Source organism: Trachymyrmex cornetzi, unplaced genomic scaffold (assembly GCF_001594075.2).
Source record: "Trachymyrmex cornetzi isolate Tcor2-1 unplaced genomic scaffold, Tcor1.1 scaffold204, whole genome shotgun sequence".
NCBI classification, from domain to species: domain Eukaryota; kingdom Metazoa; phylum Arthropoda; class Insecta; order Hymenoptera; family Formicidae; genus Trachymyrmex; species Trachymyrmex cornetzi.
In genome coordinates this window covers 682,398-707,363 of record NW_017296680.1, presented here as the reverse complement: position 1 = coordinate 707,363, position 24,966 = coordinate 682,398, and the positions used below count along the sequence as shown (strand labels likewise).

At 36.3% G+C, this 24,966-nt stretch overlaps 2 protein-coding genes across 13 annotated transcripts in view; one reads left to right on the top strand and one right to left on the bottom strand.

Moving 5' to 3' along the window:
* Positions 1-17,843, top strand: part of gish (casein kinase I gish) — a 33,802-nt gene extending 15,959 nt beyond the window's left edge. Inside the window, exons 2-11 of one of the 12 annotated variants that reach the window (XM_018505297.1) lie at positions 8,673-8,713; positions 8,812-8,881; positions 10,039-10,187; positions 10,480-10,714; positions 11,166-11,485; positions 12,182-12,256; positions 12,876-12,956; positions 15,121-15,227; positions 15,511-15,620; positions 16,519-17,843. In XM_018505297.1, the coding sequence (XP_018360799.1) occupies positions 8,673-8,713; positions 8,812-8,881; positions 10,039-10,187; positions 10,480-10,714; positions 11,166-11,485; positions 12,182-12,256; positions 12,876-12,956; positions 15,121-15,227; positions 15,511-15,620; positions 16,519-16,697 (1,367 nt within the window). In that variant the 3' untranslated portion in view covers positions 16,698-17,843. Of the gene's footprint in view, positions 1-8,672; positions 8,714-8,811; positions 8,882-10,020; positions 10,188-10,479; positions 10,715-11,165; positions 11,486-12,088; positions 12,257-12,643; positions 12,761-12,875; positions 12,957-14,066; positions 14,193-15,120; positions 15,228-15,510; positions 15,621-16,500 lie in introns of those variants that run through there. The other 11 variants (XM_018505296.1, XM_018505299.1, XM_018505298.1 and 8 more) reach the window with 11 other exon arrangements.
* Positions 17,844-20,436: 2,593 nt separating this feature from the next.
* LOC108759728 (uncharacterized) lies at positions 20,437-24,786 on the bottom strand. Its single transcript, XM_018505309.1, has 5 exons — positions 24,730-24,786; positions 24,398-24,664; positions 24,154-24,316; positions 23,749-23,952; positions 20,437-23,677 (listed from the first exon to the last, which is right to left on the bottom strand). The coding sequence occupies exons 2-5, from the start codon at positions 24,573-24,575 to the stop codon at positions 23,485-23,487; spliced, it is 738 nt and encodes a 245-aa protein (XP_018360811.1). The 5' UTR covers positions 24,576-24,664; positions 24,730-24,786; the 3' UTR covers positions 20,437-23,484.
* Between the last annotated feature and the right edge of the window lie 180 nt (positions 24,787-24,966).

The window sequence follows — 24,966 nt, the reverse complement described above, 5'->3', positions numbered from 1 at the left end:
ATGAAAAACGGCAGGAATTAAGTTTAACACCTAATATATATTAAAAACAATTCATACGGAGTTTTTATTTGCTCTTTCATCAAAAAATTATAATTTATTTTTTGAAATGCTTACAAAACCTCTGTTGCGTATTTTATTCCTCCACAAGCAATGTTGAACTTTAAAGATACAATTGACTTTTCGATTGTGAATTCTGGTAGTTAAATTTAAATCTTTAAAAAAATAAATAAAATACAATCCAGCTTCTATGATAGTAAAAACTCATTATTAAAGTCTAAATTTTCACAAGTATATAAAAATATTTTCATATTTTTGTACACAATATAAAATAACTATATTGAAGTTCAAACACATTGCAGACGAAGAGAGAAAATTTCACATTACGGATTATTAATGACAGGATTATTAATAATCCCAATATAATATTTTCTTTTTTATTTGATCAGAAATATTGAAGAAGATTTAGATGGTGGAAATAATTTGTATTTTCGAATAACTCGTTGGCTTTTGACATCAACAGACGCGTCGAATTGCACGTGTCGTCCGATTCGACGTTTCGTTCGTAACACCTGCAGCCTTCTCCTCTGTCGTTCGAACATGTTTTTCCGTTGCTCGCCTTAGTGCCCTCGGGAACCATTGAGCATACCTACTTTATGCCATTTCTCTCTCGAAGCTCGCAACATCGAGCGTTGCCAGTTCGAAGCATTTCACAGCGGCAGACAGCTGCCCCTAGTAACGGTTGGAGAAGACATACGTTGACTGCCGAGGGATCTCAAGGTCCTACATCGGTCTGTCATGCTTTCGAAATTATCCTCTCCCTTGCGCGCTCTCCATTATACGTTCCTCTACAGTGCGAAAGGAATTTCTAGCGATCGTAATGATAATATCATTACAAATAAACTATCAAAAGTATGATCTATATATAAAATGTAATATAGATCTGCGGGCAGAAAACATTTTCAGAGAATACCCTCGTCGTAGTGCGAGGTTATCTTGTAAAAAACAAGCTAGAATCGGTACAAATTCAATTCAAGAAAATTATGCCGCTTATATACACTTTTAGATATCAAAGAAGCAACTTAATTCCTTCAGTTAAATAATTTGTTATTTTTAACTTCTATGTCTGAGTGTAAATTAATCCATTTTTGCAATTAGTTTCGAAGTAAATAACGTTTGTATTAACGTATGCACTTAATAAATTATAAATTTGAGTCAAATTTAATACACGTTTTTGATGTTCAATTGTTTAACTCCATTGTTTTAATTAAATTAACGACGTGCAGAGTAGGAGAAACGACGACCTTTAAAAATAATTAAAAATAACTCAAATTCGATATAATTTAGCATCATGATAAATTGTTATTAATTGTACAGTATGATTAATTGATATTAATTGTAACAGTGTAGCTATTAATAGCGCACGATTATAACATTTTTATTCTTTGAAAAAAGATATAAAAAAACATAATATTATTCAATGAATGTTCACGTATATACCTCTATGAATAATTTTTCTTGTGCAATCATGTAGTTATTCATTATAATAATTTCATATTAATGACAAGTTCCTAGTTTTTACATATTTTATTTATATGCTTTTCATTTATTTTGTTAATTTATTTTTGTACGTCGATAGAATAATTACTTCGCGTTTCGTTGGCTCTTGTTCCTTTTTTCTTGGCCTTGCTAATGACCGTATTTTCACTATGATTTCGCAGGAACATCCTTGTGGCGCAATGATATATGGCAGTGACGTTATTGCGCCGAATATAATATACCTTTCATTTATTCTATTTAAAAACGATGAATTATTTAATATATTAATACTTTAATATATGGATGTAATGAAATAATTGTGCGATAACGCTTGAAATATCCTTTAGAAAAAATAGTAAAACAAAAGAAATAATGTCACAAAGGAGGATGGTAATCCAGTCGCTTGAATTAAATGACATTTTGTTATTTTTAAGTCCATGTATGTCGAAATGTAAGTCAATTCATTTTTGTGATCAAATTTCCTATTTTTAAAGTACCTAAATACCAGTAAATATTAACGTATGTACTTACAATTAGTAAATAATAACCTAAATTTGGGCAAAATTTTATACATTTCTTGAATTAAATTTATTTTCATTTAATTTCATTGTTTTAGTTAACAACATAAGTAGTGGCGATTTATTGAAATGATAAAAAATAGCTTTAGTTGGATATAATTTGATATTCTGAATTTAACAGTGTATATTGCAGGTACAATTGTAAGGCACTTGTCTATTTATACCGTCGAAAGTTTAACTTGGATCCTTTAGCGGCAAAAGTTTTGTTACCAGAACTAAGTTCTCTTCAACAACAAAAGTAAAGAACCTTTCATACTTGCTTTCTCAACGAGGCATTTTCCGAATTGTACAGATTTAGACACAATTAATGATTAAGTTGTATGCAAATAAAATGCGAGGAACCGATAATGAACATAACGTTGGTTCTCGTTTATAAATAAACATATGATTATTTACATCGTCGTTATTGTTATTATTGCAAATCAATGATGATGGCATTTCAATTTCAATACTTCGATAACGATGCGCCATGTTGTATCGACTTAATGAACCGATTTGATTCAATTTTGATTAGCAGAAGCCACGTTATCAGTCTCTGTAAATAAAATGCACGACTTGCGAAATCACTCGATGATGGAGATAGATGACGGATTCTTTTTAATTGTTCCTTAATTAAGTCGATTGTAATTGACATATTACGGTAATATTTTTGTAAACGAAATATTAAGAGACAATATATTTAAAAGTACGTTATTTATAGCTGAGAAAATAAGCGTTAATTGACAAGGAAAAAGGTAAAAAAATTAAATTAAATTGTCAGAGCTAGATTATGAATTTTTGCGAAAATTCATATTTTTGGCGCTTCTTAAAAAATTAATATTTCCATCCAAAAATAATGAATGGAAATATTTTAGTTATTTATAGTTATACGTCGTTGCAATTTCCCGTCGTCTATTCGCTCCTTCAGCGACGACCGCAATTTTGCCCTCTTGATCGTCGCACGATATCGATCCTTCCCGAAATTTGCGACTGCAGATATTACTGTAACTGGAGTCATTAGCCGGAGCATCGTAATAATAGAATAAACGCCTCTGAAACGACGAACGACGAAATGAAACGAAGGTATATAACGTAGGTACATGTACGGTTGCAAAATAATTTAAATATATTTTATTATGTCAATTAAATCTTTTTAAATCTTATAAAATATTTATAGAAATTATTTTCTGTGAATACTTAAAAAATTTTAATTAAAAGGAATCATTTTGGGTAAAAAAATAGAAATAGACTTTAAAAAAATTAAATATTTAAAAAACGTTCCATAATATTTTTCTACATTAAATGCATTTTATTAATTTTAATAAAATGCATTTAATGTATTTACTAATTGTAATTACATGCGTTTTAATAAAATGAATAAAATTTATTCTACAAAAATATTATGGAGCGATTTTTAAATTTTTAATTTTCTTAAAGTCTTACTTCTGTTTTTTATCCAACATTTTTCTTAAGAAAAATTAAAGTTTTTATCTATAGTGTATTCAAAGCTATGACGAATACGGCGAATTCGGACGAAAATTCATTTTGATGGCTTCGTGCCAAGCATCCAAATGAAATACATTGATGCGTAAGTACTTACGCATGTGATCTAATCTCGCCTGTGTACCATCTCTTACTTCAAGGTGATTAACTTTGAAGCTTTGGCACAAGATTGTCAAAATAAGTCTCCGTTATAACTTTAGTCTAAACTGATCTTTACCGTCAGTCTACATTGCCTGATAAATTGTCGTAAACACGTCGATCATAAAACATAATATAAGAACTAAAACACCTATAATATGACAAATAATTTTCAACGAGCTTGATGGCGTTGCGACGATTAAAGCAATCTTTGTATCAAGTTTTACAAAAGAAAAAAAATACCAATGGCATTGATATATTTTTTATTCAGAGAAATTGCAGAGGTATTGTAGATCTCTTCTTCAGTTTTTTTTTTCTTGCTACTTTCGCTATTCTGTTTTGCAATTCTAGCCAGGCAGTGTATACATGAGATGCCCTGAGGCGTCACGCACTTTCTCTCGGACGCTTTTCCGGTAGATGCAGAGTAGCGAAAGGGTTAATCCTCCCACGCGCGCAGTCTCTGTGCATACGTCGCAGTAGGGATATACCCTCGCGAAGCCGTGCAAGGGGGATGCATGTACGTGTGTACATTTTGCACACTGTGGCAACGCACCCTTCTCATGCCTGTCCGGCTCCAACATCCTCTTTGTCTTTCTCATTGTCTCCGTGTGTTCGCGCGTTAATCGCAGATTAAGCGAGAAAGGGAGAGAAGGTGGATGAGGGAACTATGGGCGAAAAGAAGACAACGGAAAGGGATGGAATCAGGGTCGGATTTCCTGTTAATACTTGTCGCGGTGACGTTAATGGAGAGTTTATCTTATAGCTCTAGAGAGGATCTTCCGAAAAACATACAAAATGTGGAAGAGCGAGGGCGTATGAAATTTTTATTCAAATATTGAACCAATAATATGTATAACCTATACGTAAGTAATAAATAGCGATATTAATAGTGACGTAAAACGAGTCGTGATCAATAGCGTGAAATAAAGTGCTCTATTGCTGTATACCGAAACTGCACAAATGGGCAATGTTAAAAAAAAGACATTAAGCTGTCGATATCAGAAGCATAGATATTCCTAAATATACGCTTTTCGTGTGTGTATAATATATGTTTGGCATTTAAAAATTTAACCGTCTGTAACGCCATTTGAAGTTGCATATCCATATTATTAGAAGTTACTTGTCCATAGATCCATATTTTTTAAGTCTCAATGATTTAATCATTATTTTCCGTTCACTATTTTTCTTCAAAATTCGATTATAAAGAATTAAAGGCTTTAAAAGTTAAAGCGGTTCAAATTTCTCGAAAATACTTCCGTTAATTTCTATCGATTTCATAGACGCGTTTTAAGACGCTCGGCCTACGTACTCTCCTGCTTATCTTGATTACCGAAATAAACTTATTAAGATCTTAGAGAAACCCTGGCTTTCTTCAGTACTTGTTCGGACAGGATATGACGACCCTTTCCTATCTCGATGTCTTTCTTTCGCTTGAAGGGTCTCCGCCGCGGCGCCGTACGGACTCACACTCGGTGTCAGGTCGATAGTTTTCCACGCTCTCCGTCGTCGCAATTTTTGCCTGTGCGCTCAACGTGCGGCACCCGTTCGCACCGGTAAGACTGGTTATATCCATGAAGAGTGGCTGCTCGATGAAAGGATCCTCTCGGCGGCTCTTTACGGCCAGGTTCAATCGATCGTTCCCTTAACGCGCGTCGCCTCAGACGTGTCGTGCAAAAATGCAACCATTATTTCATATATGTATACAGCACTTTATTTCACGCCATCGATCACGACTTGTTTTACGTCATTATTAATATCGCTACTTATTACTGGCGTGCACCGTTATGTCTCACATGTACAATTATTTACTTAAGAAAATTATTGATTCAATTATTGATTTAGAATAAAAAATGTATCTATTGAAAATATTTCTCAGAGTGCAACTTTCGAGTAATTATATAAGTAACATTATCGATTTCCTTACAATATCTGTATTCTTGTAATTTATAACATTGTAACATAGCGAAATTCATTTCATATAATAATATGGATAAGGAAACCACCGAGACTTTTACAAAACCAACATGAACAGGCTTGAGAAAGATCATCGCGATAAGGGCACGTGAAACTAATATAACTGCAGCGATGTTAACTATTAATTAGAATTTATTTTACATCGTCATCGTTATTGCTACACTGAAAAAGATCTCTGGTTGAAAATAGACGAACCAGAAGATTCTGATAACAATCAGAATTCTGGTTGTCTCAACTAGAATCGTAATAGATTTAATCAGAAAATTCTATTTGTCCATCTATCCAACCAGAATTCCAATTAATGCAATCAGACATTTTTGCAGTCATTAAACACATCGATTCTAATTTCTACCAAGAATTATTATTATAATTAATATTAAAAAAATAGAAAGTATGTGACTTCATAAAGGAAAAGATTGAACAGATCGCGTGATTGTAATGGCCACGCGATATTAGGTTTATTTTTTTTAGCGGAATTTCTTGCACTGTTCACCTCTCTCTCTCTCTCTCTCTCTCTCTCTCTCTCTCTCTCTCTCTTCCTCTCTTTTCTTTTTTTCCAACGTGAAAAAAGGGAATATAAACCAAGCTATATGAAATTTAGCTAAAAAGAACAGACCTATTAACATCTTTTACTGTTAAATTTATAATGTTAAATTATATTCAACTTGACTTATTTTAAACCATTTCTATAGATCGCCACTGCTCCTTCTCAATAAAAGTCGCTAATTAAACTAAAACAATGAAGTTAAACAATTTAACTTGAGAAAGTGTATTAAATTTGACTCAAAAAAATTTGGATTATCATTTATTAAACATATATGTATTAATATAAACATTGTTTACGCTGAAACTACCCATAACAGTGGATTGATTTATATTTTAACACACACGGAAGTTAAAAATAACAAAATGTTATTTAACAAGGGATTGGGTTGGCATTGCTTCTTTGATTTCTAGCAGGATAGCGATATCTGTATTCAACGATGTCATCGGTGCTTTCTATCGAGAAAGTGACGGGTCCTCCGCGGTCGCAGGGTCGGTTGGAGGCGGCGGTACGACAGCTGGCCCTATATACAAGGGCGTGGCCACGTTTATCCGAAATAATCGCGCGCATCGACGACAGAGCAAACCGAGTAAGATAGGCGTAATAAGGTAGCCAAAGAAGTGCGGCCGTCGTACTAATTACCGCGAAAGTATCGAGCCGCTAATCGCAGAATGCGCGCGCGAGCGTATACGAGCGAGCGAGCGAGCGAGTCATTGACCTTCGCTTCTGGCGAAGAGTTTCGTTCGTGCGTTCCGGCCCGCATCCTTTATATCTCCGCAGGTAGGTGCGCAAGTGGCCGCAGGAATGTGCTTTCGTTCGAGGCCTCTGAGTGCTTCATTTTTCTTACGTGGACGTCAAGTAGCGTCAACGACGCGTGATATTATCCTCGTCGTCGGTTTATGACTACCGAGCGTTATCCGCATAAGAGATTGCTCGCGAATACGAATGAGAAACGCTCCATATATTTGCCCGTTTAAAAAAAAAAAAAAAGGAAACATAGTTGCCGTGCTGGTAATTTTAAGAGATAGAATTCTCGATTCTTTTCGGTAAATCCTGAAGCAGAAAGGATTCGAAGGATTAAATGATAGGACTCGCGACGTGTTGTTTTTCCACACATTTTCCTTATCTTTATTCTACACTCCTTACTGTTTTTGCTATCTACTCTTTTGCCTTTGTTTTTATTACGCTATTCTCTTGGAATGGTATTGTACAAGTCGTGCAACTCTGTGACATGTTATATTTGTTCGACATTTGCATTCTTTAGCTTATTAGTAAAATAAGAAAACACGCTACTTAGTGTATACACGTTACATTTATTAGATTCGTGGCGAAGCCTTTGCAGAAAAAATGAAATCGCCACGAAATTGAATTTTGTACTTTAGCCGGCTTCTGTGGTGTCCAGCAAAACTGACTACTCCGTTATTTCTTCATAAGTCACGTGCAAATCGTGATATATATGCCTCTACACGTAGCACATGTTTGTAACACTAAATTTAATATTAACTTGCTAGATATTATTTTCAAACATTTTCTCTCTATAATGTAGAAAGTAGAAATGTTCCGTATGTTTATCTATTGATTTTTTTTATAAAATCATATATCACGCGTATATAATTATATTATAGCTTCTATTCTTATATTCTTACATTTAAATTGCTCCTTAGATTTACGATGGAAGTATTTTAATTTGACAGGTGATTAACTTGACGTAAAACAGCCAATATCGTTTATATCCAGACAGTAAAATATTAGTTTTATAATTCGACGCGCAACATAATTTTTCTTTGTATTCTCGAGGGAAATGAGACTGAATTGTTTTAACTTTTGTTTATCGATACGTTTCATGGGGTTGATCAGACAATACTAAATTTCTTTATATGCCAAAAATTAATTTGTAGTCATCACTTAAATTACATTACAAATTTACCTGACATTGCGTCGCAGTTTCGCTATATACGTTTTGAAACAGTACAAATTATCGGATTAATTACTATGCACGCGATTGTGTTAAATGGAACATCCCCGCGATAAGTTTACGCGAGAGCATTTCATAGCCGACGACCATAATTCCATAGTGACCGCGTGTACCGCAGCCGATCTCGACGATCTAATTTTCTCACGTTGACTGCAATCAGCAGCAGCCGGAGTTATCGCACGGCATTTAATTATCGTGCAATCATATTGTCATCGGCCTGTAATATCTATATGAAACATCACGTAGCATTGGTACATTGGTACTAATGCGCCATTGTAACGTGAATCGAATCATTTAGTTTAAAAGGGAAAATTGCGCCCTGCTGCAATAACGCGACATCACTCGCCCCCAGAATTCTCCGTTATAATTTATCGCTGTGCCCTTTTCCCCTATACCTTATCATTCCATTTATAATACTCATGTCGACCTTTCTTTTTCTTTACAGGGAAGAACCTGTACAATAATGAGCACGTAGCAATTAAAATGGTGAGTAAGAACCGAGCGTTTTATATAAGTAATTGCGATACGTAAAAAAACTCGGCGACTTCCGCTGTCGACCTCACTTGTTACGCTTGTTGTCGCAGGAACCAATGAAGTCAAAGGCGCCACAGCTACATTTAGAATATAGGTTTTACAAATTATTAGGTACACATGGTGAGTATCATTTTTACGTTGTTACATTCAAGACTTCGCGTAGTAAGATTGAAGACATAAATTTACAGACACAAGTAAAGCGAAATTAGAGAATGTATTGAACCAAAAAAATTTTAAGAGGAAGAAAATATGAAATATTCGCGTTAAAATATAAAAAAGACGTTTATAGAGAGTGGCGGAGAAGTAGAAGGTAGTTTATTAATTCTATGACGCCTATAAGATAAATCAATAACTCTCAAATAAACGTTCTCGGTACTTAGTGCCGTTAGTCTTTCGTCGATGACGCTGCGAGAAAATAGTCCAGCAGCAGCTCGAACCTTTGCATAATTTGACGCAATACGACATGCGAGATATGTAATTTACTTCAATTTTCATACGAAAATTCTGAGTTAGCTAAATCTCATGTGAAACAATCGCACGTGTAATTTCTATACGCTTGACTAGCTCGACATAAATTAACGTCACAAATTGAGATTGTATCGGAAATGTACTTCATGTGTCATACTCGAAGAAACATATTGCGTTTTCCATATATATACATATATAGATACGAGCTGTTTTGCATTATCTTATAACGGCTAATTTTTTAGCCAATTTCGAGTCGACTTTTTTAGAAACGTTGAGTCATTATTTGTCGCGGCTTCATAATTTAGTGAATATTGAGCAACAGCCATGCGTTTCTCGCGCGTCATTTTTGTACTATTTTAGTTATTATCTTTATAATTATTCCCATTGGGAAAAATATTTAATTATTTATTTAAGGACTTATCATATAATATCGAAGCTTAAAACATTAAGTTATATTCCATTGGGAGTTGTACTTATTCTGCAAAGTTATATGAAAAATATTCGCGAAATATCACAGTTCAGTATATGTAAAATTTTTTTGTACAAGCTTTGTTCCGTATACTTTTTCTTTCTCGTTTTGCGTTGCGTTCTCACGTTAAATGAGAAATTAATCAGAAAATTTCCAACATTGTTAACAAAATTTTTACTACTGAAAATATCGTTCATAGAATTATATCTGCCTATTCTACAGTCGTAATACTGCTCTTATTTCGTTTTATGCGTTCCATTATAATTTCGCGCATACATTGGGGGTGATCTGGGGTGTGATCTGCTTTTGTCGATCGGTATAGTTCATAACACACATATAGAGGGTATACCGGAGGTGTACTACTTCGGCCCGTGCGGGAAGTATAACGCCCTGGTGATGGAGCTCCTTGGTCCAAGCCTCGAGGACCTCTTTGACCTCTGCGGGAGGAGGTTTACCCTCAAGACCGTTCTCAACATTGCCACACAGCTCGTAAGTCGCATTACCGTAACATTTTCCGCAGAACTAACTCTCAAACAACCGCACTTTGGAGGTCGATTTCAAACACCAGACTATTTGACATCTGGCAAACCCCACAAACATCAACGTTTGCCATTCGCTATTTCTCCTCAGACCGTTTTCTTTTTATCACCAGAGCGACTTGTTTGAAACTGTACTATTTCAATTAAATAGAAAAAAAAAAATTGTTGTTTCGCGAGAATAAAAATCTATCATTTTGTTTGGTAGAATAAAATATAAAAAATGTGTCTGTTTTTTTTAACAGCTCCATAGGATAGAATATGTTCATAGTCGGCATTTGATATACCGCGACATCAAGCCGGAAAATTTTCTGATAGGACGATCCACTACCAAGCGGGAAAAAATTATTCACATAATCGATTTTGGACTAGCCAAAGAGTATATAGACCTGGAGACGAACAAGCATATACCGTATCGGGAACACAAGAGTCTCACCGGCACGGCGCGTTACATGAGCATTAACACGCATCTTGGCAAAGGTAACGGGCGTTTACTTTTGTTTTATCGTATGTATGCGTATATGAGTGAATGTATGTGTGCCCGTTGCGCTGCATAAACCACCACGTGCTAAGCCATCTCCTAGCTGGGAGAAAGCGCGGCGAGTGCTTTAATCTTCAGCAAGTACTGTGAGGGGTCTCTCTCTTTCAGACTTCAAGTAACATAAATTAAAATTATTTAAATTTTAATAATCTTTCAAATGTAGAATTGAATTACATAAATAACCACGATATAAGGTCAAAGGTTTAACAGAACTTTACAGTACCTGCTGAAGATCAAGCCATTGTGAATATATCACTTTTATAACGCGCTTGCTAGAATTTTTTCTAGAATTCTTCTAATATGTGTTGTGAGTAATGAAATTTTCTATTGTATAAATAATGTTGAAAGCTGTATGAAGTATATACGAAAGGCATATTTTACCATAAACAGAACAGAGCAGAAGAGACGACTTGGAGGCATTGGGCCATATGTTCATGTACTTCTTGCGTGGCAGCCTGCCGTGGCAAGGGCTGAAGGCCGACACGTTGAAGGAGCGCTATCAAAAGATTGGCGATACGAAACGAGCGACGCCGATCGAGGTGCTCTGTGACGGCCATCCCGAGGAGATGGCCACGTATCTACGCTACGTACGTAGGCTGGATTTCTTCGAGACGCCGGATTACGAGTACTTGAGGAAGCTCTTCCACGATCTGTATGAGAGACGTGGCTTCGTCAATGACGGCGAATTTGACTGGACCGGCAAGACGATGGTATGTATTGTATGATTGTGACGATTTTTGTCCATGTTTATTCACGTTGTTGCAAAAAGTTTTTACAAAAGCTTTGTTGAATGTCACGTTCGACACATTATTTTTTATCCAATAATTCATGAAAACAGTGACATATATTTGCATGTTAACTTGTTTGTTATATTGAAAAATATCGGTGATAACCGTCGCTAACAAGAGAAAATGAATCGACAACTGAAGCGTGATCTTGCATTGACGTAATCTATAAATATATATTTTTCTGTTCAATAACGAAAAAAGGATTTTATCAACTGCATTTATTTATGATTTTATATCTCTTACATAAATAGAAATTTTTTACAAAGTATTTTTTATCAAAATGTTATTCTGATCTTTGAAATGTAAATACCGTAAAGAGATGATAGGAATAATATTTACATATGATTCGATGATGCAAAGATCGATTCTTTTCGATTGTTTCTTTGGTTTTCGGTAAAAGATTCCCCTGCTTCCAAGTGACTTCTATTTTCTAAATTGAAATTTTTTTGTCAGTTATAATTTTCTAAATAATAACTTGTCGGGGTAAGACAATTGGGTAAGTAAATCACCCGCCTATTGTAACAGACCCGCAACATAGAGCTACGCAATACCGAAGCAGTTTCACATTTGATTTTTAACATTTGCATGCTGCCTTCTCTCTCAATGCACTATCTCTAGCCATCCGACTTCGAGAATCTGAGAGCACTGCGGATGGCAGCCCCTTCGCATATCGGCAAAGCTAAGTCCGACAAGGTTGGTGGTGGCTTACGAGTAGTGACAATATCTTAGAAAACTACGGCCGAGTAATTGGGTTTCGATATCTTCGCAAATTGCAATAATCGCATATCTATAATTCTTAAATGTAGTAAAGTACCGTTGCATTGTCACAATATTCTAGAGATCCTCAAGTAAGAGATTGAGCACCATAAATTTGGTCCATTTTATTTTGCAGGATCTGCCTAAGATAGAATCAGATAGAACATGAGATAGAATGAGATATCCATGCATCTCATTCTATCTTAAGCAAGTCCTGAAAAATATGGATCAATCAGAAGTTGTTTAAACGGTGTTCAATCTATTACATGAGAATATCTAATTCCAACTAATCGTTACCACGGCCAACTGGTCTTACGTATACAGGGATCTAACGTGATTGTGATGTCACAGGTCTTCTGTTAAGTGTAAATTAAAGTGCACAGTTCGTCAATATGTCTGTCTGTCTGTCTGTCTGTCTGTCCATCCGCTTTCCAGCTCCAAGTATGTTATCTATACACCTTGTGAAAATACGTAGAAACGCGCGATAATGGCGCTCATTACAAACTTTCATTCATTATATATGTATATCAAGCAAACGTTTTCTCTCTCATTACAGTCCACGCCCGTCGGATCCCTTCAAACCGGCCAGGAGATCGTCGTATCACCAAATCGCGATCGGCATCCCGCCGCTTACAAGGTATTCCTTGTTTTCTTCTGTTTTCTCTACCTTTTCTTTTCTTCTCTCTAAGCCAAAAGCATGGACGTGTGTAGCCCATTTGTTATTCGAGTTAACCGCATGGATACACGCCTTAGTAGCGAAAGAACCGAAAACAGAGTTTTAACAACGACCTTGATTCAGAATTCTTGTTTATCTCAGAATAAAGATGTAGATCAAATGAACAAATTTTTCGAAGGTATCAATACGCCGGTGTTAATTTATTAAATACAGAAAATGACACGTATACTAGTTTCTCCGAGCATGTAATTCAACGCGAATATGATGGCATCAATTTGTAGGAGTACGATGATTTTGAAGAGGATGTGATCCTCATGATGGATGAGGTTCGCTTCGAATTGCAAGGCCGATATGTAAGCCAATCTTAGGTTACGCTCGATGAATCGACTTCTTCATGCATTCTTTATCTTATCAGCAACGAGATGAGTGTTGTATAGTCGGAAAGATACCCGCGGTCACATTTTATAATGTGCGTTGTTAATGTTTTTCTGATCGTAAAACAAGGTCGCGTGGGGTTTAATGATCGTGGAGCGTGAACTCTGCGAACTTGCGTCTTTTAGATCAATAGTCGATTAACAGACTGATAGCGGCAATACATTTTTTTTCGCGCAGTATTATTAAAGTGACTAAATATAGATGATGGACCATGGCGAGACAATACGTTCAGTTATAGATACGTTCAGAAACCTGCAATAACGATAAACTCATGCATGAAGAAGTAATTTCGCCGTGGTTGCTTAAGTAGCTCATCGGTTTGTGATAAGCTAGAGCCAGGAAATTTGTTGCATTTTTCCTCATAGTTCATCCGAATAAAACGTATGAAAATATTTAACGCGTAGATAATTATGTACATCTCGTTTATCATTAGGGAGCGAACCGCATTTTCATCTCTCTAATATAGAGATTGATCTTATTAATACGCGTTTATCATCACAAACCGCCATGCTATACCCTAAAAGATTTCCTTTCTGGATCTTTCCTCAACATCTTTTTTTCTACTGTCCTTCAAGTTTATTCGCGGACATTGTTTAACGCGATGCAACTGCGAAATTGTCATGCTTGTTCCTTCAGGATGTGGCAGGTGGAGGGGTGGGAGGTGGGGGCGGTAAGGGGGTGGGAGCCACGTGGCCAGATACTGTGAAGCAATCAGGAGCCGGTGGTACATTGACACCTGCTGACAGGCATGGTTCTGTACAGGTGAGTTTACCTGCGCATCTTCCTCTCTCGTGTCATTCTCTCGACTTCCCAGAAGCTTCTCCCTTTTTCTCGACTTTTTTTGCATCTTCTCGTTTATTTTCTGCCGATTCACTTGCAGTCCCGCTGTGAAAACGCTACTTTTTTAGCGACGCAACTTTAAATCTACATTAAATATAATCTCGTACATTTTTTCTCCGCGTAAAACTTAAAAATTATATAAATCTCGCGTGTATGGAAAGATCGATTAAGGACGAAATTATTCATTATTCTTCCCTAACTGTCATCTTTCTCGTTTCTCACTCTCATAACGTCGACGTATACGGGATGTCTCAATTTATCAGGAGTAAACTGTTCGCTCTATTTCTAGACAAAGCACCACTGGATTATGGTCAGTTAGAAGTCTGTGCAATTTGACTTGTTGCGGCATGTTGTCTTTGTGTCGATTGTGATCGAGACTTACCTTCTTTCTTTGATTGGATATGAGATACTAATCCGGTATTAGTACGATCACTTGTCTTCCCATGCACTTGCAATAACAAAAGTATCATCATCACGTACGAACCGTATGACTTTTGAGGAAGATCAGAGTTATTACTTATGCTTCTTTTTATTTCTTTAGAGTATATTGCTTTATTAAATCTATGTATCAGTAGTAGTTTTGTCTTATATAAAATTTTCACTTCCCTTCCCCTTTTGTCACGTAAGATTCTACTTGGTTCTTTATGTAATTTGCAAGTAGATTTTGAATAAATTGATTTTCAGTGTATATATTACTTTAAATCCAACTAGAATGCAAAAAGTATTCTTTTTTTTCATATCCAGTATCAAAAACAATCAAAGCTATATAGTTATGTAAAAATCCCTTGATGTAAAACGTGTATGTTTTTTTCTTATCAATCTTTGCAATAACGTTATACGATGTATACAGGTGGTATCGTCAACTAATGGAGAACTGGCTAACGATGACCCGACCGCTGGTCACTCCAATACACCAATCACAGCACCTCAGGAAGTGGACATGATCGACGAAACCAAGTTAGTAGCAGTTTGTTTTATTGTACTTTTCTGTATTTCTCTGTACTTCCGCGAGTGTTTTCTTGCATTTCATTATTGCATTGATATGTGCAGTATTCTGGAATTTTATTAGTAAAATTTACTTGAGAGAGTCTTAGTATAATTTTCGACTGTTAAAGTGAATGTTAAAATCAGAATAAAAATAATAGTAGCTTATATCAATTGGATATTAAAGATATAAAAAATTGAATTAAATTTAATGAGCGAACTAAGCTATGCATGTGTGTGTGTATGTTATTTTCAGAAAAGTAATTCAACTAAAACGGAAACGTTGTCCTCGATGTGGAAAATTATTGTTACGATCTTTACAAGCATATATTTCCAGCACTTATCCTACCCTCATTCCCGAACTAGGTTTGTTACACCAATTAAAATGGTCAGTTCAAGATTTTTTGTTTCGCAATATAAGAAGAAAATACGATATTTGTTAAATGTTATTAAAGATTGACTGTTATATAAATTTTATTTCTAAACTGATAATGATAAGAAAATCAGTGTCACGAATAAAATATGAAATTATGAGTTGAACGTATTTGTGATAATACTTTTATCTTAGAACAAAAATATTATAGTAGTATTCAAGTTTCGCTATTCTCACAACACAAACTATGTTTACAATGTATATAAGATATAGGGGCAAGATTTGATTTGACAATTTAGAGATAATTTTTTATTTGTCATTATTGTAAAACAAAAAAATGTTTTTTATATTACATTTAAATATTTTTATTATATCTTATACGAGGAGACTTGACTGTTAATTGTTAATGTATGATGTCAAACAGCATAGATAATCAGAGAGAAACAATTTTATTAATTTATGTATAATTTAGACAATTTGATTTAAGCAAGTCGCACGCCCCGTCTTCTCAATTATATTATACTATCAAAACGATGTATTTCTTTATATGTGGTGCAACTATAATTAAATGTCTATATTCTTTTTGTTTAGTTTATTCTCTACTCTTTTCTGATGTTCCCATTCCTTTCCTTATTATTTTTCTACGAATTTTGATAAAATCAAATTAACAACTGCATGATTAATTAACAAATAACTATATATTTACACACAATCAGATAACCTTATCTGGTATCTTATTGGGAGGTTGACAAATTTCTTTCTCTCTCGTATTGCGCGATCATATGTCGAATGTAATTATTTTCCCTCTGCTGCATGCTCGATGTGTTGATCGACGAAAGACACTGCCAAGGAGACGACTCTAAGTCCTATTAGTGTTTGCTTCATTTCCAGATGCTGTTGCTTCTTCAAGCGCAAGAAGAAGAAAAGTGGAAGGCAGAAATGACTGTCCGTTACCGTTGGTCTCGGGGGGGCGGTGCAGTGCGCGGGTAATAGTGCCGACGAGACCGTGGAAGTCGTCGCCACAACGTCAAGGACTGGCAAGCGCGGCGCGGGAACGGGAGTACGTGTAGGCGCAGGTACAGCAGGTGGTATCGCAGGCGGCGCTGATCCTGAGAGAGAAGCCGTCACTCTGCTGCGCGTCGGCAGCCGATCCGCGTCACGGGACTCGGTGCTGCACACCACCGTCACGATGACGCCAACACCGACGCCGCCGCCACTGTCGAACTGAATCATCATCGTCATCAACACCATCACACGACCATTCTATTACGTCGCCACTATTATTATTAATTGGACGGTTGCGCGACTGAGTCGAGATCGAGAGAATGAAGCTGCTTTTCCTCTGGCCAATCGAGCTGATCTCTTCGATAAATAAGCGGACTCGCTGACGACGATTCAGGCACTCGCTCCTCGGTGTAGTGAAATTCTGTAGTAATCTCAGTACCGTTGTGCGATCAGAATTGTCTTGGTTATGTGTTACGATGAAAGTATGGTCAATTATCGCCTTTACTTAAAACTCTATTCAGAGAACTTGATACATTGATGCCGGACTTTCATTGAGCTTTATCAGGAGCTGCCAGAAATTTCTTTTTTCTCAACTCATTTTTTTAAATAGAGTACATCTGGACAGATGGAAAATGGCTAATAAGGATATATTCTGCGACTATGTATCTTTTTTCTCGGTGAAAATTTAATTAATTTGATCTTTAAGTTAAGCGCAGAAATCTAATAAGACATTCAGGATATTGTAATTATATTTTCAAGGTGGATAATAATGTGATAAGCAGCATGAAAATTTAGTGCAACATAAAATGAGATTTTGGCATGTTTTCGCATGTTTATTCGACTGATTTTCTCGTCTCCATGATCGACAAATTCAATTATTTGATGATTAAATTCTCATGTCACTAAGTCCAATCAATTTCTAGCCACTGGTATCCATCTTTTTAGATATGCCTCATATGCATCTTGTAGTTTCATTTAATTCACACCCTTCCCTTGTTCTTACAAACGGGCTGATGAATATTCTTTGTGACCTTGAGCTACTGATAGAAGTTAAGACGTTAGCGAATCCACTTACCTACTTACTGAATAAATCCTCTCGTTTAGCCAAGAAAAGTGACCTCGTGCTATTAGATTATTGCTACTATTGTCATGATTACATTTCATCTTGTTGCTGCCCACTACCCACTACTATTACTATTTACTACTGCTACCATTACTACTATTAGGTACTACGATTACTATTATTATAATGATTATTCTTATTTTATTTTATTTCATTATTATTGATATTATTATTATGTTGATCATCTTTATCATCACTATCATCATCGTTGATCATGATCGCCATTTCCATTGTCATTATCACCATTGTCCATATCCGCGTTTATCAATTACGTTGTTATCGATGTCATCAATATATTGACACGTCGCTGTTGACTGAGAACGGTCGTCGGCCGTGACGGCGGCCATGACGTTTCAGTATCGGGAAACCAACTGAATCACATTCGCATTACATAGGAGTAAGAAGGAATTGACGTACCGATGTTGAGAGAACTTGTTTGTGCCTACGACTCTCTTCTTGAAACACGGGGACGCTTTTTAATACACCGCCGCGTTGTGCGATGGATACACGTTGGCGACTCGTCGTGCGATCGCATGTATAACTGTGAATTATAACGAATTGAACTTACCGCAGATCTCATTGTATTCACAGCCCTGCAGGATAAGCGAGCATAGCGTGTTCCTGAATTTGTTGTAATCGTGATTTCGATTGTCACGAAATCCGATTATAATCTTCTTGAAAGGCATGAAACTGAAAAGGAATAAGAAAACGACGATTGCACGTATACTGGCCCGCAGGGATGGGATTGAGAGAGACGTTAAATATATCTGTAAATAAGTGCTCTCATTTTGCCCTCGTCGAGTCCACAAATTATAAATCATGCGCGTCATGAATCGTGAGAACATATAGTGCTATGTATAAAGTGAAAGTTCGCGCTCTCCTGATTTTATTAGATACTTTTTTTATTTCGATTTTTCTTTTAATCCACCGTCCAAGTGATACAGAATAATTCTAATGCATTGAAGTATTTATATTAGGATATATGTAGTACATACGAGCCTTCCGTATAGTAAACAATTTTTATATAACTTTAATTTTGAGTTATATATTGTAGATGTGAAAGAGCAGCATTAGCATTAGCGTTATTAATAAGCGCTATCGAGATGATACTGAATCGTATTCATATAAAAATCCATACTAAAGTCGAAACTCCCAATACGTTAATTGTCGAGATAATTTCTTTGATATGTGTACACTGCCTATTTTTTCTACACGGGAATCATGAATGCACGATAGTTCTATCATCACTATATGAATCGTAATTAATATACATTAAGGAACGTTTTGCTACGAGTTTCTCGAAACGCGAAATGTCTTTTTGTGAATAATATTTCTCGATACGATCATGATATCGTTCGCGTATTATTTATGATAATTTCCCATCCGCCCGCGTACACTTGTAATTTTTAAATAATGGTGATGTAAATCGCGCAGAAATTCGCACAGTTTCCGTGCTATATTTTCCAAAGCAATATCATAGGATTCGGTTTCATGCCTTCCAAAATGAAATTATCATGTGAGAAAGTGATCTATCGCGATGAACAGTTGAAACAATTACATTTTACATAACATATCGATGAAGTAAGGTTTTTTCTGTCTGTAGACTCTATAGCGTATATAATGAAAATTTAGTAACGCGTAAATGCGAGGAAATTATGTGACTAGCCGAAATTATATGACATTGCAGTCAAATTCGTGTTCCATCACCAGTGTGTATCGATTAAAAAAAAGGGAAAAGAAAAAAAAACGATAAAAGAAACAGAAAAGAAAAGCGTTTCTTTCGATACGAATTATCTCCTCTGCGAAAAGAGTGCGACGTTCGTGGATAGCTCTTGTTTCTTGATCCATGCGCGTTTTCGATTATTAAAAAGGACATTAACGAACAAATGAGAGAAAGGAAAGAATCAACGGTGTGTCCACGCCTGATTCTATTTCGATGTTCTTGATATAAAAACTTACGTCATCGCAATCAATAATAAAAGCTAGAACCGAGCATACGTGATTTTCGAGACAGATTGATCTAAATACGAAACGAAAAAGATGAATCATCGAGTACGGTGTACATGCAATAACGTAAAAATTCATTTTGTAATGAACTCTCTCTGCTGCAAACATATTTAATTCACTATTTTTCATGATGAGGAGAGCCTTACCGTCGCGAGGCATTTCTAGGGATTAACACGAAGTGACACGTGCGATTTTCTGCTAATGGCTCGCGACGAAACGTTTAAGCGACCAAGAGACAAAGAAAATATGTACGAAAACCTGGGGAACTCAGAGAGCAAGGATCCCATCAGTCATATTGATTAAACAAGTAAGAATAATTGATTATGATTACTTATTAACGATTATTTCGTAATTGCTCACTTAAATTCGACTTTGAATAAAACTTTCTTGCTTTATTCATAGATTTGTAACATTTCTTAAAATAAGTATATATTAGCATCAGTTTTAAAAAATTCAGAAAAGATTTGCAAACTCTTTATTGTCTCATATTAAGAAGAAATTGAAAATTCAAGCAAAAATTTTTTTTAAACAAACATTCGCAGAAGTTTCTACGAAATGTTAACAACCTACTCCTTCCGTTTTCAGAATTTCTCAGAGAGAATATTTCCCGCTAGTATTACTTGTTTGCTCAAAATATAGTATAGTTAAACTCAAGTCTGTTTCTTTTTGCAGGAACACGGTAAACGGTAGAGATCGAATGAGGAATAGAGGCGCGGAGGTGGCGAGTGTGAAGAAACATGTGTTACGTCCAATGGTCCACACCTACACGCTAGTCTGGCCGATGACTTCGTACCGCTCCCAAGATGTATATGCGCATACGTACTATGTAACACGCCTGTACACCACGTTGTATCCACGTTGAATACCTTAAGTACTTCTCGGCAAGCGCGTCCGACAACAAGAAACCCATGTACTTACGGAACTATCGCATACTTGTACCGTAGTGTGTATTCGACACCGTGCGTGCTCTCGTACGATAAAAGGCAAACGAGAGACGGAAGAGAGGGAGGGAATCACTCCGTCGAACATCTTGAAAAGTAATACGCTTAAAAACATAGAGATATAATAAGCTTACTCTATGAATTTCATCTTTCTCTCTCTCTCCCTCTCTTTTTCTCCCTCTCATTAACTGTATCTTCCTACTGTCGACACACCGCGAGAGCATCGTTCCTTTCTTTTATAAGCTTGAAACGCAATTGGCGAGCGACCGTCGAAACAATCAGTCGTTCTACATTTATATCAGCGGACGCAGAAAGTGAATGAGTGATCCGATGAATGCCTGACACTGGATGATATCCGCGTACGTGGAAAGAGAACGAATCATTGAGAAGAGATGTTACGTCCGGGATGTTTTCCTCCCGGTGCGGCTTCGCGCGAGTCGTATCCACCGTATTCCCGTACTTGTACATAAGACGCTAGACCGCAATTGTTGCGTACGCGGATCACGTGTGCTTACGCGAATCGTCCTTGCGAATAAAAGTTGTTCGCGCGATAAATCCAATAACAAGCGGCACATGCGATTGTAAGTTTCGATCAGATGAGGAGAGCACGTGCGTGCGTGCGTGCGCGAGAGGTCCATGTAGGCGCAACATAGAGAAAAAAGGGAGAGAAAGTCTCCGATATTTATATCACTGTCCTGTCACCGGGGAATCCGTGTTGGCGTAATTATAATAAATCCCGCTGTGCAACTACGTTGCGTAAGGACGTTTAGCCCGTAATTTTCTAGCCGATTTTTCAAAGCGCGCACGCGCGCAAAGTCACGATTTTTAATATAACACGACTGACTGCTGGTTAAGTATGGTTGTGAGCAAATCCTGGTCTCCTCGGATATTGTAGACACACACACGCGCATACACACGCAATTTACACGACATACATGCACAGAACTTATACATTTTTCCGGTTCCCCTAGATACGTATCTTGCACGGAGAGAAGAGTGATTGTTGCAGACGTGGGAATTAAGGCTTGTTGTAATCCAAAATGAGAGAGAGACCATCTCCGTTCAAGAGATATTTTTCTTTTTCTTTTTTTTTTGTATATTTGTAAATTGGTACGAGTAGAGAGATTGGGGCCAGGATCGATATATCCTCGGTGTTTTTCATTCCATGGCTCATTGGTCGAAGAGCAGCATATACAGCGATAAATGTGGTCGTGCGTATCTGTGGAAAAAAAAATGAGGCTGCGTAATTAATTATCTTGTTGCGTAAAGCGTAACTTCGAGAGAAAGAGAGATTGGATGATAGTGCGTTTCCCCTCGTGTGTTGTGATCGTTTAATTGCATTAATACGTCGATTCGACGATGTGGAGAGATGTTGATGGGAGATTCCTGAGATTAATTTAATCAGCACTATAGTTTCTTCATAGTGAGGCTTATGTGTATACATTTTTTGACTTACTATATGTTCGTACTGTTTTAATGGACGAATTGTTGAACAATAAAATCGCTAATTGCTACGATAATAAGAAATCGCCGTTTTTATGAGATCGGCAGCTCACGCGTGTGGGTGTGCGAACACGTGTCCGTGTTCGATATTTTATTACAACGCGAGATTTACGAGACGCGATTAGCATTATAATTATACAGAGAAACGATTGTGCGTTTAGATTTGCGTCGTAAACTGTCATTTCTGCAGACACAGGGAGAAAAAAATTAAGGAAGAAAGATAAATTAAACGTAACGCGTAAAGCGTGCGTTTATTTCGATCTGTTTACATAGTAATACATCGTAGTAAAAAAATGCAATTTTTTATTACGATACTATGCGAAACTAGACCGAGCATCCTTATAATTTGCTTTTTATTACATAATTGACATAGTGTGTCATTGAGAACAAATGTGTTCTTTACAAGAAAGTTAACGAGAACGAAACGACGATATTTGTATAAGTGCGGATTTGTTGAAATACTCTGCACATTGTCTGTGAAATTGCGTTACTCCGCGATTTTTCTTCGAACAGTGTAAAAAATTGATCTGTATCCTGGATCCGTCAATATGTTCTTTAACGAAATTCAACGCCGCTCCCTTCAAGTGAATTCGTTTTCTTTCCACTCGCCTTTCGAACTGATATATTTGAAACCGAGCAAACTTGTATATAGCGATTAAATTGTTTTAGTACTATCATAGTGAGAATTATGTGTTTACACACGCCCATATATATGTGCATATGGGTGTGTGATTGTGGAAGCGAGGAGAGTGGTTTACATAAAAAAAAATAGACATTATATAACGAGACTGAATGATATATTATATACATCGGACCATGAAAAAAGAAACCGATTGTCTTACATTTGCATTTTAACATGCAGTGATTATTATTATTATATAATAATATAACGCGAATTATAATTATACGCGAAAAAACGAAAGTCTCTCAATTGTATCGATTCTAACGAAATGGATATGTATATCTCTCTCCCCCTATAGCGAAGATTTTACTATATATACGTAAGCTGTGATTGCTATCATATAATTTTTAACTTATATTACAATACCGATTATGCTTTGTTTAATGATTATACAAAACCGTCTGGCAAGGCGCTTTAATAGAAGAACTAAACAAAAAAAAACAAAAGAACGAGGGAAAGAAATAAGAAAAAGATTTGGACTTGCGTGGAAGCTTATTCTTGTAAATATGTGTTGTGTCTATTGCGCTTAGCCAGTAAGAAATTGAGAAAAAAGTTCTTAATGAAAGTTCCTGCGTACTTCCTCCTTAAGGTTTCTTTTATTCATTCTCTTCGTTACTTTGCGACATTTTTACAATCGTTTCAATGTTTATCAATTCTCTGTGATTCTCCAACATCTTCAGCAGTATCGGCTTCTTTTTTAGCATGTGATTGGACACTGTAATGAAGTTTCTAATGAGTTTCTTTATTATGTTTATTCTTCGTATATACTTTTCCAGTTGGTTTTTAGTTCTGAAATGGAAAATAAAGATTTTAAATACGAAATATTTCATAAGACACGAATTTCGTGGATCTTTACTCACCGTACGATCTCAGGATTTGTCTTCTGCAATCTTTCGCTTCGTATCTGCTCCTGTTCTTCGAGAAACTTTGTGTGTTCGAATATCGCCTTCTGACATTCGATTTTCAGATCAAGCTGTACTTGAGACGCCTTCTCGATAGCTTCCTCTGTGGTCATAATATTGTCATTGAGAGTGAAGAGTTTACTCATGTAGGTGTTGAGCTTTCTAAAAATAAGCAAAATTATTTTATCGTATCTCTTTACATGTAGCATTTCGATTCATATCTAAAGGTAAAAATCTCACTAGAAATATTTTGAAACATTTGATAGGCCAATTACAAAAAAGAATTTTATGACTCAAAGCATGTATAACATTATGTTGATCATACTCTTAAATCAATAACATTTACAAAAATTTATTTCTCACTGTTGGTCCTCTGCAGTGCCTTCCTTATTATTGAACATTGAGAGAATGGTGGTGCTATGAAGGAACAACTTGACAGCCTTGACGTTTAGGAGCGTGTCGCTTACGACATTTTGCAGTGTGTTTCTGAACTCATCCTCGCTTTCGCTGCGTCTGTCGACGTACTCTGCAACGTAAAACGCAAGTGATTCCAGAACGAAATTTCAAAGTCAAGAAAACCGTGCAAACCGACACATCAACGACATACGTTTGTACTTTGCTTTAAGCATTAATAACCTGGCGTTCAAGGGCATCAGCGACTTCCTGGTCGTATAGACCTTCTCTTCAATTGGTCTAAAATCGTCCAGCGAGACTGCGATGATCGGGAACTTGTTAAGCACCGCATTTAATTGTTTTGCGGACTGCTCCAGTTGATCGAGCTCCATGCTTCGACTCAGTGAGTTTCCCGTGTATCAGAGATACCACTAATGCTGGATTCACGAAACTCGAATTCCTCCGTGATCGCATGCCGAAACTGTACATTTATAATCTTTTGATGAATACATCACATGTGTACAAGAATTAAAAATCACACGATACCTTCACGAAACTGCGAAACCGCCAAAAAGTGGACGACTATGGTCGCGTTCAGCAGACTCAACTCAACTGTCGTGGAGCAGATCCGTGAGCACTCGCTGTTATTGGTGTATTCTTCTAGATCATCCAATAACAGTGTTGCCGCGGGTCAAAAAATAAATTCACCAAATGAGAGCCTGAAAAGTTACTAAAATGTCTGAAAAATCACCAAATGTGTTGAAACGACAAAAAAAAAAGAAA